Source organism: Octodon degus, unplaced genomic scaffold (genome assembly GCF_000260255.1).
Source record: "Octodon degus isolate 3935 unplaced genomic scaffold, OctDeg1.0 scaffold00007, whole genome shotgun sequence".
Lineage (NCBI taxonomy): Eukaryota > Metazoa > Chordata > Mammalia > Rodentia > Octodontidae > Octodon > Octodon degus.
The window spans coordinates 18597991-18612862 of record NW_004524583.1 but is presented as its reverse complement, the minus strand read 5'-3'; the positions used below and the strand labels follow the sequence as shown (position 1 = coordinate 18612862).

General features: G+C 41.7%; 1 protein-coding gene across 1 annotated transcript in view; it reads left to right on the top strand.

The window, feature by feature from the left end:
* The window catches only part of Syne2 (spectrin repeat containing nuclear envelope protein 2), a 225010-nt gene that overhangs the window by 92282 nt on the left and 117856 nt on the right, over positions 1 to 14872 (top strand). Inside the window, exons 36-41 of the mRNA XM_023702960.1 lie at positions 81 to 249; positions 1688 to 1843; positions 4562 to 4702; positions 6365 to 6547; positions 7264 to 7401; positions 12855 to 13040. Of these exons, the coding sequence (XP_023558728.1) occupies positions 81 to 249; positions 1688 to 1843; positions 4562 to 4702; positions 6365 to 6547; positions 7264 to 7401; positions 12855 to 13040 (973 nt within the window). The remainder of the gene's footprint in view (positions 1 to 80; positions 250 to 1687; positions 1844 to 4561; positions 4703 to 6364; positions 6548 to 7263; positions 7402 to 12854; positions 13041 to 14872) is intronic.

The window sequence follows — 14872 nt, the reverse complement described above, 5'->3', positions numbered from 1 at the left end:
GTGTGCTGTTCAGACATTTTTATAATTGCTGCAATAAAACTATTTCACAGAAATAATTATGTTTTGGTGCTTTCTTTCAGGCTTCTTCAGAAAGCTCAAGGCAGTAAGGAACTGATACACACTGAAATCCAGGAACGACTTTCCTTCTCAAAAGAAATCGTTGCTTTGAAGAATTTATTTATGCAGAGCACAATTTCTTTGCAAAACATGGCCTCAGAGGGTCACCCCGAGTGGGCAGAGCAGTTGGAGGTAGGCGAGGGGAGGGTGATCCTGGGCCCTGCTCTGGTGTTCTGAGTCCTTGGGAGGGAGGTAGCTCACTGAGGAGGGGTGTAGAAATGTTCGGGGGGACATCCAGGGGGACAGGGAAGCACAGGCAGAGGCCCCTCGGCGTCGCCGGGCAGAGTCCTGGAGCGGACGGGTGTGGCTGGAGAGCAGGGGCGAGGGACAAGGGGTGAGTGTGGAGCCAGCCGCCTTTCTCAGCCAGGTGTGAGGTCAGCGCTCCCTCCCGTGGGTGCCCTGGCAGACTCCTCTAGGCCGCATGACGTCTCACCTCTGACGGGGGCCAGGGACTTGGAGAACTCAGTTCTTCAGAATGACCTCTTCTGTCTTTCCAGTTCCACGACAGTGGTAAAAAGTGACATTTGGTGGTGTATTTTAAAGCCTCTTGCTGCTGGGAGCTGGGACTTCTGGTTATTCATTGTTTAAAAAAAAAAAAAAAAATAGGAAACTTACAGCCCCAGAGCCCCGCTGTGAATGGAGCCTTTCCTCAGGGCCAGGCGTGGGTGACAGATGACATCCGCACCTCCAGGCCCTCCTGTGTCTGAATGCCACCACGCGCTACTGTTCCCTGTCCAGACTTGTTCAGAAAAAGAAAGCGGTGACACATCGCAGAGCCATTTAAAATTGTCATCATTCTTCAGCACGGTGACTCATTCCATTACCACAAATAATGCCCCAAACCGCTACTGTATGAACAAAACAAACAACAAAAAAGCCACAGGAAAGTCAAGAAGTATTTTTCCACTTGATCTTTGGGAACCTTTCCCAAACCAATGGGTTTCTCCTTTATATAATTACTGCGGGAGTACATAGATCAGATTTTATTTCTAGGCCACAACCAATGGGCTGTTTGTTCAGGCTTCTTTTTATCTCCTGAAACCTACATTCTTCGCGTGGAACTGGAACTCTCCCTTTTGAAAGGAGTTGAGCTCGGCCAGGCTGTCTAATTACCTGAAACGGACACTTTCGCTTGGAGCATTGAGCTTTTAGTGGCCTTGACTGGTTGTGATGATAACGTAGGAAGAAGCAGAAATAGCGACAAGTTAATAACACCACCATAAAACTTCTTTGAAACTTTTTGCTACTTGTAGCTTTCTGAATCAGGCTGGGATACAGTTAAATCTTAGAGGCACTTTAGAAGCAGGAAGGATGTTGTGATGTCTTTTTTTTTTTTTTTTTTTTCAACAATGGTTTGACACAGTGAAGAGATATCAAGTTTATTTCTTACAAATTAGAAAGTATCATCTGACTAAACTGGGTATCTCTCCGGGTTAATCAGCTTGTATCAATAGTGAGGTTTTGTCACACAGGGGTTGCTTATTTAAGTCAGGAGGACGCGCTAGAAGGTCGCTTTCACTTTTTAGAGCTAAACCTTTCCCTGTGAGTATGGAAACTCTCTCGTTTTTAGGAGCTTCAGAGCTTTGTTGAGAAAGGGAAGCTAACATTTGGGAATATTATGGAAAAACTGCGCATCAAGTATTCCGAGATGTATACCATAGTCCCTGCCGAGATTGAATCCCAGGTGGAAGAGTGCAGAAAAGCGCTAGAAGACATAGATGAGAAGGTAATAACAATGTTTGTCCTCGGGTTGCTGTTGTTGGATTGAGTAAGAAGAGAGACATCTCTTAAGGTTATTTTTGCATTTGCCCTGATTTTAGCTCTGACTGGTTTTATAGAGTTTTGTTAAATGTTGGGTTTTTTTTTTTTCATTGAATGCTGAAATAAAGATACCCTAAGTAAGTGACACAGATAACAGAATATTAGATTATGTGTATATTTTAGTTGTCTGCATGCTTAGTTTTTCTTTGTCTACATTTAAAAAGTCATACACTACCTTTTACTTGGATGATTAGTATCATTTACACTGCAGAAACATTTTGGGGCATGCTTTAAAATATATTCCCCGAAACATGTGGAAATTATGACCAAGGACAGTAAGAACACAAATTTCACAGCTCACTAGAAGTAATACTTAGAGTGTCTGTTCAATTATGATGCTAACTGAATTCTCACAAAACATACCTGGACAGATCTTCTTATACTTCAGAATGCAGATTTGAACAAGGGTAGGAGTATATTGTAGTATTGAAGACAGAGGTATTTAGCAAGACCAAGTTATTGAAATAAAAAAGGCAACTCAAACCGAATGGAAGAAAATTTTGCTTTGTTCAGCAGCCATCGAAGGCTTTTAGTGTCGCTTTTTGAAGCTCAGAATACTTAGAACTTGATAAACAATGCAGATCTTCAGCCCTCAGACCAAAAATTGTATTTCAGACTTCGTTGCTAGAATCTTATCCTTTACTTACATGACAGATTTCTTAGGAAAACCTATTCTGTATTTTAAAAAAAATGAGTAACCTAATACAGCAATTCTTTTATTTACACACAAGAAAGCCTTTTAAATGCTTTCTTGAGAAGGTTTTGGTTTTGAGAGGCTACTAAATATATTGAGAAAAACTAAATGTTGTTCTCATGAATACTTTGTGTAAAAAGGCCTACAGAGTAAGTTGATGGTAACTCATTAACCGATATTTGGGGCAGTTACTCTACTGATACAACCCCAAACCATTTAGTTGTATCACCAGAGATATGATGGTTGCTCACTTCCACTGTGAACGTGTGTTTATAACACCAAGCAGCTGGGTTTTTGTACTTATTTTTGGTTTTTAAGAAGCTGAGGGCTCTGGGCAGGAGAGACAGTATCATTGTGTGTATTTAGCCGGTTGCTTAGTTACCTCAAATGTTGATCTCTGGTGGTATAACTAAATGGTTTGGGTTTATATCAGTAGAGTAACTGCCCCAAATATCAGAAGACTTCATGTTGCGTTTGTTACACTGCCTGTAAGAAAAAAATAATACAGAATCAAAGTGAGATTGAAAAAAACTCTGGGCCAGTGAGATAGCTCAGTGATCTAACGTGCCTGCTTAGGCAAGCGTAGGGACCACAGTTCAATCCCTGGCACCACATGTTATGCCAGCCCTGCCCCCAAGATGGGCTGAGCTGGCCACCAAAAAAAAAAAAAAGAAAGAAAGAAAGAGAAGAAAAAAATTAATCTTGACTGTGGTATGGTGTGCAGGTTAGGAAAGAATCAACAGTCTGATGGGGCTAGAACCTGGAATGAAGTCTGGGAAACTGAGGTCTTCTCAGGCCAAGGTCAGCCCTGCCTTGACCTGTGTGACCTCAGCTCTGGCCCTTAGTGTGTTTGGGCTTCTGCAGCTGTGTGCTTATCTGCATGGGACACGGTTAGTCTCAGTGGCTACACAGATAGCATGCGGATTAAAAGGATTCTATGAAGTATATAGTATTATTTGGTTATTTAGTGGCTGCTTAGAGAAAGCCTATCAAAAAGAAAAGTAACACAAACTAATCCAGTATTTGCAAAATGATACATTCAGCATACATTATCTTTCCCAGGACAAGTTATTTTCTTAAGTCATTTAGATTTTTTTTTTTTTTTAACTTAAACTACCAAGAAGCTAAATTTCTGGTTGCTGGGAAAATATAAGAAACAGCCACACAAAACAGAAGATTGTTTTACCCAGATGAATATGAAGATGGAAATTACATTTTGTTTTTAAAATAGGCTTGAGAATATGTCTGGTTTTACTAAAAACAGATCTGTGCAAAGAATTTTCTGATAAACTGGAGAACTCATATAATAAATAATGTACCACACAGGAATTTTTTCACCCCATTTGATCCATAGGGACATGTTTCAAAGAGTACCCAGTAGCCTTGCCAAACACAGCACATAATTTTTTGTTATTTACACTAACCACTTTATTTCTAGATTATACTTATTTTAATTTTCTGTATTTATTTGGTACAGGCTCTCACTACAGAGCTCAGACTTGTAGTGATCCTTCTGTCTCAGCCTCCCCAGTGCTGGAATTACAGGCGTGCGCTATCACGCCTGTTTCAACAGCTGGCACATGTGCCTGGGGTTCTGGGACCTGCACAGCATGTGGTACTGGGGATCAAAACCCAGGTCCTTGCGCTTGCCAGGCAGGCGCTTAGACTGCTGAGCTATCTCCCCATCCCCTCTAGATTATATTTAGAAGGCAGGTAAACACAGCTGCCATTCATTAGTTGGCTGTGCTGCCTTATCACCAAGGTATTATCCAGTTTGACTTGGGATATATCACCAAGGCATTATCCAATTTGGCTTGAGATCCTTTTCCCGAGACCATACACATTTTTACAAGAGCAGTGAGTTTCATTTCATTATGTGGACCTGGAAGAGCGGGCCCCTCTAACCTGTGATTCTCCCCTTTGGAACAGATAAACAGTGAAGGCTTGAAGAGCTCGCCATCCTGTGGGATGGGCAGGAAGATACAGGAGATTAACAGTGGGCTCCAGCAGGTTGAGAAGATGCTGCAGGAGAAGAGCGAAAACATTGAGAAAGCCCAAGAAATTCAAAAGGTAACGCCTTCCTGGATTCACTTCACCAGGTAGTATTTCGGGTCCAATGCTCCTGCTGAGGTCAGCCGGGTCATCACCTCAGGAATTGGTGACTAACCTCCAGCTCTGCGCCTACTCTCAAAGGCCGGTAGGCGGGCCCCGTATGGGCTGGAAGGAAAGGTTACTTGGAAAGCCTCTTCCTGAAGTATGTCCTGGAACTTAGCTTGGAAAGACTGATAGCAGAATAATGCAGCAGAGTAAGAAACATATGAACGGTTTTTCTTTGGTTCTCAAGGTAATAAAGAGAAAAATAAAAAAATCCAGATGTTTTGATAAATAGGTAAAACCTTTTTTTAAATTTTATTGGTATATTTTAGATATACATGATGATCACATTCATCATAGGAAATTTGTGCTAGCACATGAGAGATCTTTTTTCCTCCATTTTTCTCTCTTTCCTTCAACTCCCTCTTCTCCTTATTTACAAAATAAAATCTTAAGGAAAAATGTACAGATGCTTAATAGTCTACCTCTGAGCTTCTAAGTAGATGCCAGCGTATGGGTTCTGATTTGCATCTACATTTTAAGGAAATACATTAATATAACTGGGAACTTTTAAAAATAGGTCCGAATGTAGCTCACTATTTGGCAGTCTTTACTGTTATATAGAAGAAACTACGTAGAAAGTCAGATTTTCCTGTTTCTTGAAAAAAAAATTTTTGAAATTATTAAACAAATAATAAAATTTGAATATTTTATGTTTGACAAACTTGAAATTGAACCTAACCTCTTAGGCAGTTTCTTCACTTGACCTTGGCCAAAAGGCCGAGAAGCAGTTCCATAGCTTGAGCAAAAGCAGCTGCTGCTCATGGCCTACAGCTGGATTTTCCTGCATCTGTGTTAATTCTGAGTAAACAGCTAGTTTTTATTAATTTTATTTTCACACTTAATAAAGTTGTTTTCCAGGTAAAATATTTACATATAAAATGTAACCAGCCCTTTTTCTATTACTTTCTTTTGTTGACAAGGTCTTGCTATGTTATCCAGGTAGAAGTCCTGGGCTCATGTAGTCCTCCTGCCTCAGCATTCCAAGTGCTGGAAATACAGGTGTGCTGCACCAGGCTCCCTTGAATAGCCCTTCTTAAATGTACTGTTCACCTCATAGCTCTTGGAAAGTTAGGGCTATTTCAACCTTTTTTGCTGTCATTCATCTCTGAAATATGTCCAGGTCTTTCTGTTCCCCTACAGCCAATTTATACTGAGATGAATACAGTTACAGTTAGGAAAAGTCAGAAAAAAAATTACTTTTCAGTTTATCAGTTTAGATCACAAATGGTTGCTAAGTGTTAAGTATGCCTGCGATGTGTTTTTTTGGACCATGGATTGAACTCGGGACCTTGCGCTTGCCAGACAGCCAGACAGGTGCTTAAGCTGCTGAGCTGTCTCCCCAGCTGCAATTCTTTTTTTTTTTTTTTTTTGTAACCGGGGATTGAACTCAGGCCCTCATGCTTGCCAGGGAAGCACTTATTCCACTGAGCCATCTCCCCGGCCCAAAGAATTGATTTTTTTTGTGCAATATTGTTTTGATAGCATTTCCAAATGCAAATACCATATGAACACTAGGAGTTGCCCCCATCCAACTTGACATCTTCATTCAGGCTGACTTGCAATTTTCTTCTCCAGAAAATATGGGATGATCTAGATCTCTGGCGTTCCAAGCTAAATGAGCTGGATTCCGAAGTTCAGGACATCGTTGAGCAGGACCCAGGACAGGCTCAGGAATGGATGGACCACCTGATGATTCCTTTCCAGAAGTATCAGCAAGTGTCACAGAGGGCAGAATCCAGAACCTCCCAGTTAAACAAGGTGGGGCTGAGGCTCACGATAGCTATGTAGTGTGTAGTAGTAGTGAGACGGGCTTAAAATGAAACAAAAATACTTGTATTCAGAAGTAGGTTTCCCTCAAATGGCCAATTATGGCTGTAGCCGGAGGTAAAGCCTTGAGGGTACAGAACTCTAGTGTTCATACAGGCTGGAAGTCTGACTGGGCAGGCTGTCACTAAAACCCAAAAGTCAGACCACACCAGGAGCCCAGGTGGTGCCTACATTCCCAGCAGGTAGCTGAAGACCAGTAAGGGGACTGAGGGAGGCACCCTCTGGAGTCCGGGGCGGGAGCCGACCAAGGGAAGGATTGCTGTTCGGGAACAAGGCCCCTCTGTGCGTCTATTCTAAGTAGGGGCTGTGGTGTGGTAAGTTGTGAAAGTCATCAGGAAAGGACAGGTGCCTAGTCTTATAAGAAATGGGATGTTACAGCTCAGGGTCTTGAAGAGTCTGGTCTAGCGTGGAGAACTAGACGAGTTGCAGTGCTGCTGTGGAACCCTTGCTGAGGCCAGTGGTGCTGCGGGAGAACTTCTTAAGTCCCTTTCACCTGTGGTCAGGATCTGTCTTAAGTGGTGGAAGGACCTTCTTCCCCTGGTGCAGGTGGCCCAGGTCCTCAAGCAGGCAGTTCACTCCTCTCTCGGGACTCCCTCAGCCCTGGTAACCAGCTTCCAGCTAAGCTTGCTACCGTGTTCCTCTCCCAGGCCACTGCAAAGATGGAGGAGTACAGTGACCTTCTGAAGAGCACTGAGGCTTGGATAGAAAATACCAGTCGTTTGCTGGCCAATCCTGCGCACTGTGACTCATCTAAGACGCTCAGTCACCGCGCCGGCGCCCTGCAGGTGAGCGCTTGCTGCAGGTCCCTGCCCCTGAGGGGCCCGCTCATGGCTGAGCTGATTGCCGCCATCCTTTTCTCTTCTCCTTACCCCTCCCCCCCCATGTTCCTTCTGATCACACTGAGTGGCAGCTGGAAGCTTGGGACAGTGGCCGGCCCTAGATAGGAATCTTGCAGACTGAGATCTGGTTCTTTTTGTCCTACTTCCTGTTTATTTTTTGGATAATTTAGCCTGTCTTCTGTGGGCCTCAGTTTTCCCATCTGTGAAGTAACAAGGCTGCACTGGATGGCTTTGATGATTTGGGGCCCCGGAAGTTACTGTGACTCCCAGTTTCTCATCCCTCCGTGTATATGACCTGCATACCCTGGAGTACTGGCCAAGATGGAAGTGTACCATTGCCTCGATCCCTCTGTGTTACATGGCTTATGGCAGCGGGATAGCGATTCTCCCACAGCCACCATCACTTGACTCCCCAGTAGCAAGTCATGTGTTCTCCTGGATGGAGGGGCCAAGCAGCCAACCTGGGAAAGGCCATGGGTTCGCACTTAGAGGCAGCTGCTCTGTGCCAACATCAACCCCATGCCAACAGCCAGCAAGAAAACAGACCTCAGTCCTGGCAGCTGAATTCTACAGACAACCAAAGTGAGCTTGGGGGAGAACCTGGAACTCCTGAGGGCTTTGTGGTGCAGTCTGGTGGCACCCTGAACAGAAGACCCAGCCAGCCAGGCCTGGCCAGACTCCTGACCTGCGAACACATCTGCTCAGACTTTATTTTTTTAAAGCAGCCATACTGGGGCAGTTAGTTACTCAGAGGTAGAACTCTTAATCTCCTAGTTCTTCCCAGTTTCAACATGGCACCGTTCTAAATCCCCTCTGCCCCTGGGGATCCACAGGGGCCCTGTGCTCCATGCCAGTTTACAGAGCCAGGTTGATGTGTTTTCCTGGTGGAGCCATGACTTGTGGGTTGGTCCAGAGGTGAGGGTAGACTGCAGTTTGATTTCGAAGGCCTGCTTTCCTTCTCTCATCCATGAGGAAGAGCTCCCTAGGAAATGCTTTACCACAGTTTTTATAGGAATCACACCTCAGCAATGATCCAAGCTCTTTTGGTATCTTTGGAATAGCACAGCTTGTTCCTGAGTGGCTGGCTTCAGGCCTCCCTCATGTTTGAGATTTGGTGGCCTGTTTTTGTCCTATGGTAAAACTTGTCAAGAGATTGCATTTTCACCTATTCGCTCAGTTTTTACTCTTGCTGTGAGCTCCCCTACCCCCATACTTGCAGTTGGCTCTGCAAATCTCTGGGGCTTATCATCTCTGTATTGACTGTTTATCTGTTTTGTTTTTTCCTAGTACCAGGTATCGAACTAAGGACCTTGCGCTTTCCAGACAGGCGCTTATCCCGCTGAGCTATATCCCCAGCCCCTTCATCTTTGTATTTATAAATGCATTTATGTTTCAGCATTTTTGAAGAATTTGCCAGGACAGGAGAAAAGAGTGATGCCCTTCTTGTCCTCTCAAATGCATTTGGTGCACTAAACATTTAAACACTACTAAGACTGGCTCAGGTGCAGGCAGCTAGACTTGTACTACCTCCTTCTAGTGAGGCAAATGTTTAAGTGTGAAAGCGTCACTGTGACTTTTGAGGACTCGCTAAGTTGCTGGACTTCATGAGCTCAAGCTGAGCAGATACTCTAGCAAATCCTCAGTACCTCCTGCAGAACCAGTTTTGTGAAATATCTCATTTGTCCTTATAATGAAAATAATTGTCCTTTACTCATGGTACTCCTTCCCATCTTCTGGCATCTCCAAGTCTGTCTGTCTTTTTAGAAAAGACTTGAAGATCTATCAGAATGCTCAGCTAAGCCTTTAAAAGTTTGTTTTAATGATACTTTAACTTTCTTCCTGGATTGCACTCGTTAAGATAAGTGTACATAGTATAAAGATGCTGTTGTAAGAGTCATTAAAACAGAAATTGTCCTTGTAAAAACAGCAAGCTAACTTGCTTTTAAATCCACTTTGTTTTCATGTGATTTACATATATTTAAATGCACCCATTTTTTAGTGTGCAGTTGGGTGACTTTTGAAAAAGTTACAGCTGTGTAACCACAAATTTTTCTGTGGTGATAGATTTTCATTTCATACGATAAATACCTGAAAGTAGGATTGCTCACTTTTATAGTATGTTGTTTAATTAAATGAAAATTGCCAGTTATTCTCCAAGATCAAGTATTAATTTTAATTCCTGTCAGCAAAGTGAATTCTAGTTGCTCTATATTTTCATTAGCACTTGATACTGTCTTAAATTTTAGCCATTTTAGTGATGTGTTTTGTTGTGGTGTAAATGATGTTTCTCTAGGAACTAATGTTTTGAATATTTATTCATATTTGATGGTATCTTAGTTCATGAACAATCTGATTCTTTGCATGAATTATCTGCTCATAAAATGAATTAGATGAGAACAATCAAATTCATTGGTTAGGTTTGATGTTGACCTTACAGGGAAATTCAATTCAGTTTTCATCCAATTTGGTCTGCAACCAGGATCATGGAAAGAATAAAGTTTGTGAACCGAGGTGCCCCCCTTCTTCCTTGGGATTTGTACACTTCTTTGTGCAATTTTTGGTGCATCTTTAAATTGAGTTGCTTGTGTTATCATTGAGTTGTAAGACTGATTTATAAGACATTCTTCAAGGGCTGGCCAAATAGCTCAGCAGATTAAAGCACCTGCTTGGTCTCTGGCCTGCTGGGCCTCTGGGGTGCACTGAGATGACAGTTGAGACTGGGTGTGGTGGCGTGCGCCTTGGGAGGCTGAACACAGGCAGATCACTATGAGTCTGATCTGTGTAGTGAGACCCTGTAGGCCCTCTACTTAACTACAAAAATAAAATATTCTTCAAACGACTTCTGTGACATATATGTAATTTACAGTATTTTGTGATAACGTGACTTACAATGTTTTACATGTTACTTTTTGTGGTGTATCTAAGAAACACTTAACCCAGTGTCACAGAGTTCTTCTAGAGATTACATCATATTACCTCTTACTTCCATTATCCAAAAAATTGTTATGTATGGTGTGAATCAAGGGTCAGCATTCATTTTCCCCCATAGTGATATCAAATTATTCCAGCATTATATATTAAAAAGACCTCCACCACTAAATTACTTTGGCATCATTTTTTGAAATACTTGGCCTCATAGATGTCATTCTATTTCTTGATTATGTCTTCTGTTCAATTGATTTGTTCATTTAATACTATGACAGTCTTAATTCTTATAGCTTTGTCTTAGTTTTCTCTCGTTGCTGGGACAAAATACCCAAGGTTTGTGAAAGTTTCAGTCCATAATCAGCTGGCTGCAAGGCAGAGTTGCACAGGGCAGAGGGCAGTGGTTCATAGTGGCAGAAGACAGCAAAGAACAAGAGCAAAAAGGGAGGAGCAACAGCCGCTGCAGCAGCTAGGCTGCCTCTCTCCCTTCCTTACATAATTTCAGGCTGTCCGCCCCAGGGATAGCCTGTGAGGGAAGCATTCACACCCATAACCTCCACAGGGGACCATGAATTAATCGCAAACTCTAGGAAAGCCATATTAATATGCTGAGCTGTAAAAGGCTCAAGTCAACAACTTCTGACATTGCCAGTCATGCAGATACCACCACTATTATGGACTACTGGACTATTATTGGATTATTTTGCTGAATTCACACACCTGCAATATTTGAGTGGCGATGGAATACCCATCTCTGACAAAACTAAACAGAAAGGGATATAAATGAAAGACCATTTTGTAGTGAAAGAAATACGTAAGTATATCTGTATATATAAAATAGTAAGGACAGATATACAGCTAATTTCTCTTAGTTCAATGAGAAGAAAGGTTTGTACTAATAGTGTTTAGATAAGATGTCATGCCTGCATCTTGTACTATGAATAACTACTACGAAGACAACAATACGCAATGTATTAACTATTGTAACTGTCCTTCGAACCTGTTTTGAAACTCTCATTGCTCTTTCTTTCTCAGTAAAATTAATTAAAAGCAAAAATAACTTTTTTGAAGTGATGTAATAAATTTAGCTCTTCAGAATCCCTATAATAAAAGATATGATTAAAAAGAAAATCACAAACTCTAGAAGCCTGCCCCAATAACTGCATGAGGCTGGGGGGCACAACAAAAACAAATTATAACAAACTTTTTTTTCCCTTAGCATTTAAAAAAAACATTTATTCATTTATTTATTTATTTGATACAGGGTTTCGCTACTAGTACAGACGCATAATGGGCCTTCTCTCTCAGCCTCCCTAGTGCTGGGATTGCAGGCATGCCTACCACACCCAGTTTTAGGGTTGGCATGGTGCACCTGGGATTCAGGGGCCAGCCTGGCATGCAGTACTGGGGATCAGACTGAGGTCCTTGCACTTGCCACTCAGGTGCTTAGACCACCAAGCTCTCTCCCCAGCCCATGACAAGCTTTATAGTAAATCTTGAAATCAAGTAGCATAAATTCCATGATTTTGTTCTTTTTCAAATTTGTTGTGGCTGATCTTATTCTTTTATATTTCCATATGAATCTTAGAAGCAGCTTATAAATTTCTATTTAGAGATCTTCAGCCTTGGGAAAAAGGGGGGGGGGAAAGGATGGAAAGAAACCCTAAGTTTGAGAGTTAATACATGTTTGATTTTCTTTTTGAGACAGGGTCTCACTATTCAATTGAGACTGGCCTTGAATTGAGCTCACTTTGGAGCCCAGGCTGGTTTCAAGCTCACAAGGATCCTCCTGCCTCAGCCTCTGGAGTGCTGGAATTACAGGCGTGTGCTACCACATGTGACCCTAAAGGGCTTTCTTGGCCTGTATCCACCAAGAGATTCTAAGTGTTTTAGGAGCTTTCTGCTAGGAAATTAGGATGAAACCCAAATAAATAAATTTCTTATTATAAGGTGGGCATTCATAACTTGAAAATCTGAAATTTGGGTTTAAGAGTAGGAAAACTTTTTCCTACTCCTGAGACAGGAGGGGACCAGGCAATTTGCCCAAAGCTCTGAAATTTGAAATGTTCCCAAATCTGAAACATTTAGTGCCCACCTAATATACAGCTTGTCCTCACATGATGGTCGCAGTCCAAACACAGACTAAAAAAGTGCTGTGTAATACTACCTTCCAATGGTGTGTCTGTGTTGAGTGTGTCAAGTTTGTCCTTCCCCCCGGGACCTATCCTCAACATATTGTATTACATATATGCAGATAATTCAAAATCTGAAGAAATTTAAAGTCCAACGTGCTTTTAATCCCAAGCCTCTCTAAGTCACCCCCTCCCACTGACAATAGAGAGAGTTTAGTGTTTTCAGAATAAAAATGGAAATGACCACAAGTTTGAAATGGTCACAAATTAAAATTTTCTCTGATTTAAATTTTAATTGACTTGACCCTTTTCCGTTTCCCCCTTTCTTGTTTCTCTATCTAGATTGCTCTGGAAGATTCTGAGCAGAAGCACAATCTTTTACTTTCAATTTTCACGGATCTAGAAGATTTGTCAGTCATTTTTGAAACAGGCAATTTAATACAGTCCATTCAAGAGTTAAGTAATCAAGTGGCAGCTTTACAGCAACAAATAATGGAAAGCCTTCCACATATCCAGCGAGTAGCTGATGTGAGTTTATACCATAAAGAGGAGATTTCTCCTTTTTATTTATTTTGTTTGCAACTTAGAGACATGTCATTAATCACAGTCTAATCCTGTGACTGCACATCAAGCTCCCATAGTTTTAATTTCCATTCTTTTCTCTCTGGATCCCACAGTATAACTACAACCAAAAAAAAAAAAAAGAGAGAGAGAGAGAGAGAGAGAGAGAGAAGATAAGCTCATTATTTTCTCTTTGTCAGAGAAGAAATACTGTTAATTTAAAAGCACTAATTATAAGAGAATGGGGTGCTGGGGATATAGCTCAGTGGTAGAGACCTTGCCTAGTCTGGCTGGGCCCTTGGTGCCATACCCATTGCTGCAATCAGTCTGTCAGTATTTATAAAGAGGCTGCAGTGTCAGCCACTCGATTATTTTGGGGGCTGCTGGGCATAAAGCCCAGGGCCTTGCAGGTATTTGTCAAGCCCTATACCACTAACCTATACCCTAGTCCCCAGATTTTTAAGTGTTTTATTGTTGCTTGAACTAGATGAGGCATTCACTTAAATATTGTCCCCAGTGAAGGCAGTTGTACACTTAACTGTTTACCTTTTGGATATTCCCTGTACCTCGCTCGTAACTTTAGGAAATAATAACTGTGGAAGGAAATTCTTGGCTACTAACATCAATTCCCCAAAGTTTTAAGCAGCTTCTATAATTTCTGATAAAAATTATCTTGAAATGCATGGTATATTTTTATCCCAGATTTTATTTTATTTTATTTTTTGCAAAATGGGGGATTGAACTCAGGTCCTTGCCCTTGTCAGGCAAGCACTTATTCTACTGAGCCATTCCCTGGCCCCCTGCATGGTATATTTTTAAATACTTCCTTACATAGTAGGGGCAGGAAACAAGTCCAGTGTAATGTCTTTCCCATAATTTGAAATGACATCTATAAACTCACTGTCCTTACCTGCTGTTTGCTCAGGTCCCGTAAAATTCTGCTTTTCCTCATATTGAATGGCTCCAAGCTGCTGTAATTTGAAAGCTTCATTCCATTTTTATTTTTTTATGATCTCCATTATTACTGTACCACCTAAGGCTTTGGTGCCTCTGCACCGAGCTCTAAAGTCAAGGTCTGAAGGTTTTTCTGACAGTTGTGGGCTTTTGTCTCTGACGGATAGGTTTTGCAGCATCTTGCACTTTAAGGTTCTTGGCCAAGTTCTGGATGTTGGTTTTGATTAAAAAAAAAAAAAAAAAGACCACTGGACCAATGACCTATTGTTGAAACTAATCTCAGTGGGTTATGAAGTAATATAGTATCATTCTGCCTGGCAGAGGCTTCCTGGGGGGCGAGAAGCCTCTGGCTCTTCCAGTTCCTGTGCTGATTTTTCAAGGGTGACTATTTTATGTGGCTAACTCAGCCTGCCCTGGGGGTGGGGCTGGCACAGCTTGTGGTGCTGGCGATTGAACCAAGGTCCCTGCGCGTGCCGAAGCAGGCACTTGAGACCTCTGAGTGATCTCACTAGCTCCGAGGGTGACTTTTCCTATTTCCCTGAAATTAGGGGAAGTTTTAAAATGTCAGACTCTACTTGTATTCAAGTGTTTAGACACATTCCAAAGATAAATTTTAAAAGATTTTAGGTAGTTGAGAGTTTATTAATGAGTGTGGATGCATACCAGCTTTGTTCTCATGAGTGACTGAAAATTGGCTGTGATTTTCTTTAACTCAAGGAGGCATAAGCAATGCTTTTTGGCTAGGTGCACTGTTAGAGTGAAGAAACATTTTTATTGAAAACCACAGAAAGTGTCTATCTGGGCAGCCCTTGGTTCATTTTTAAGAGATGTAAGTTTCAAATGTT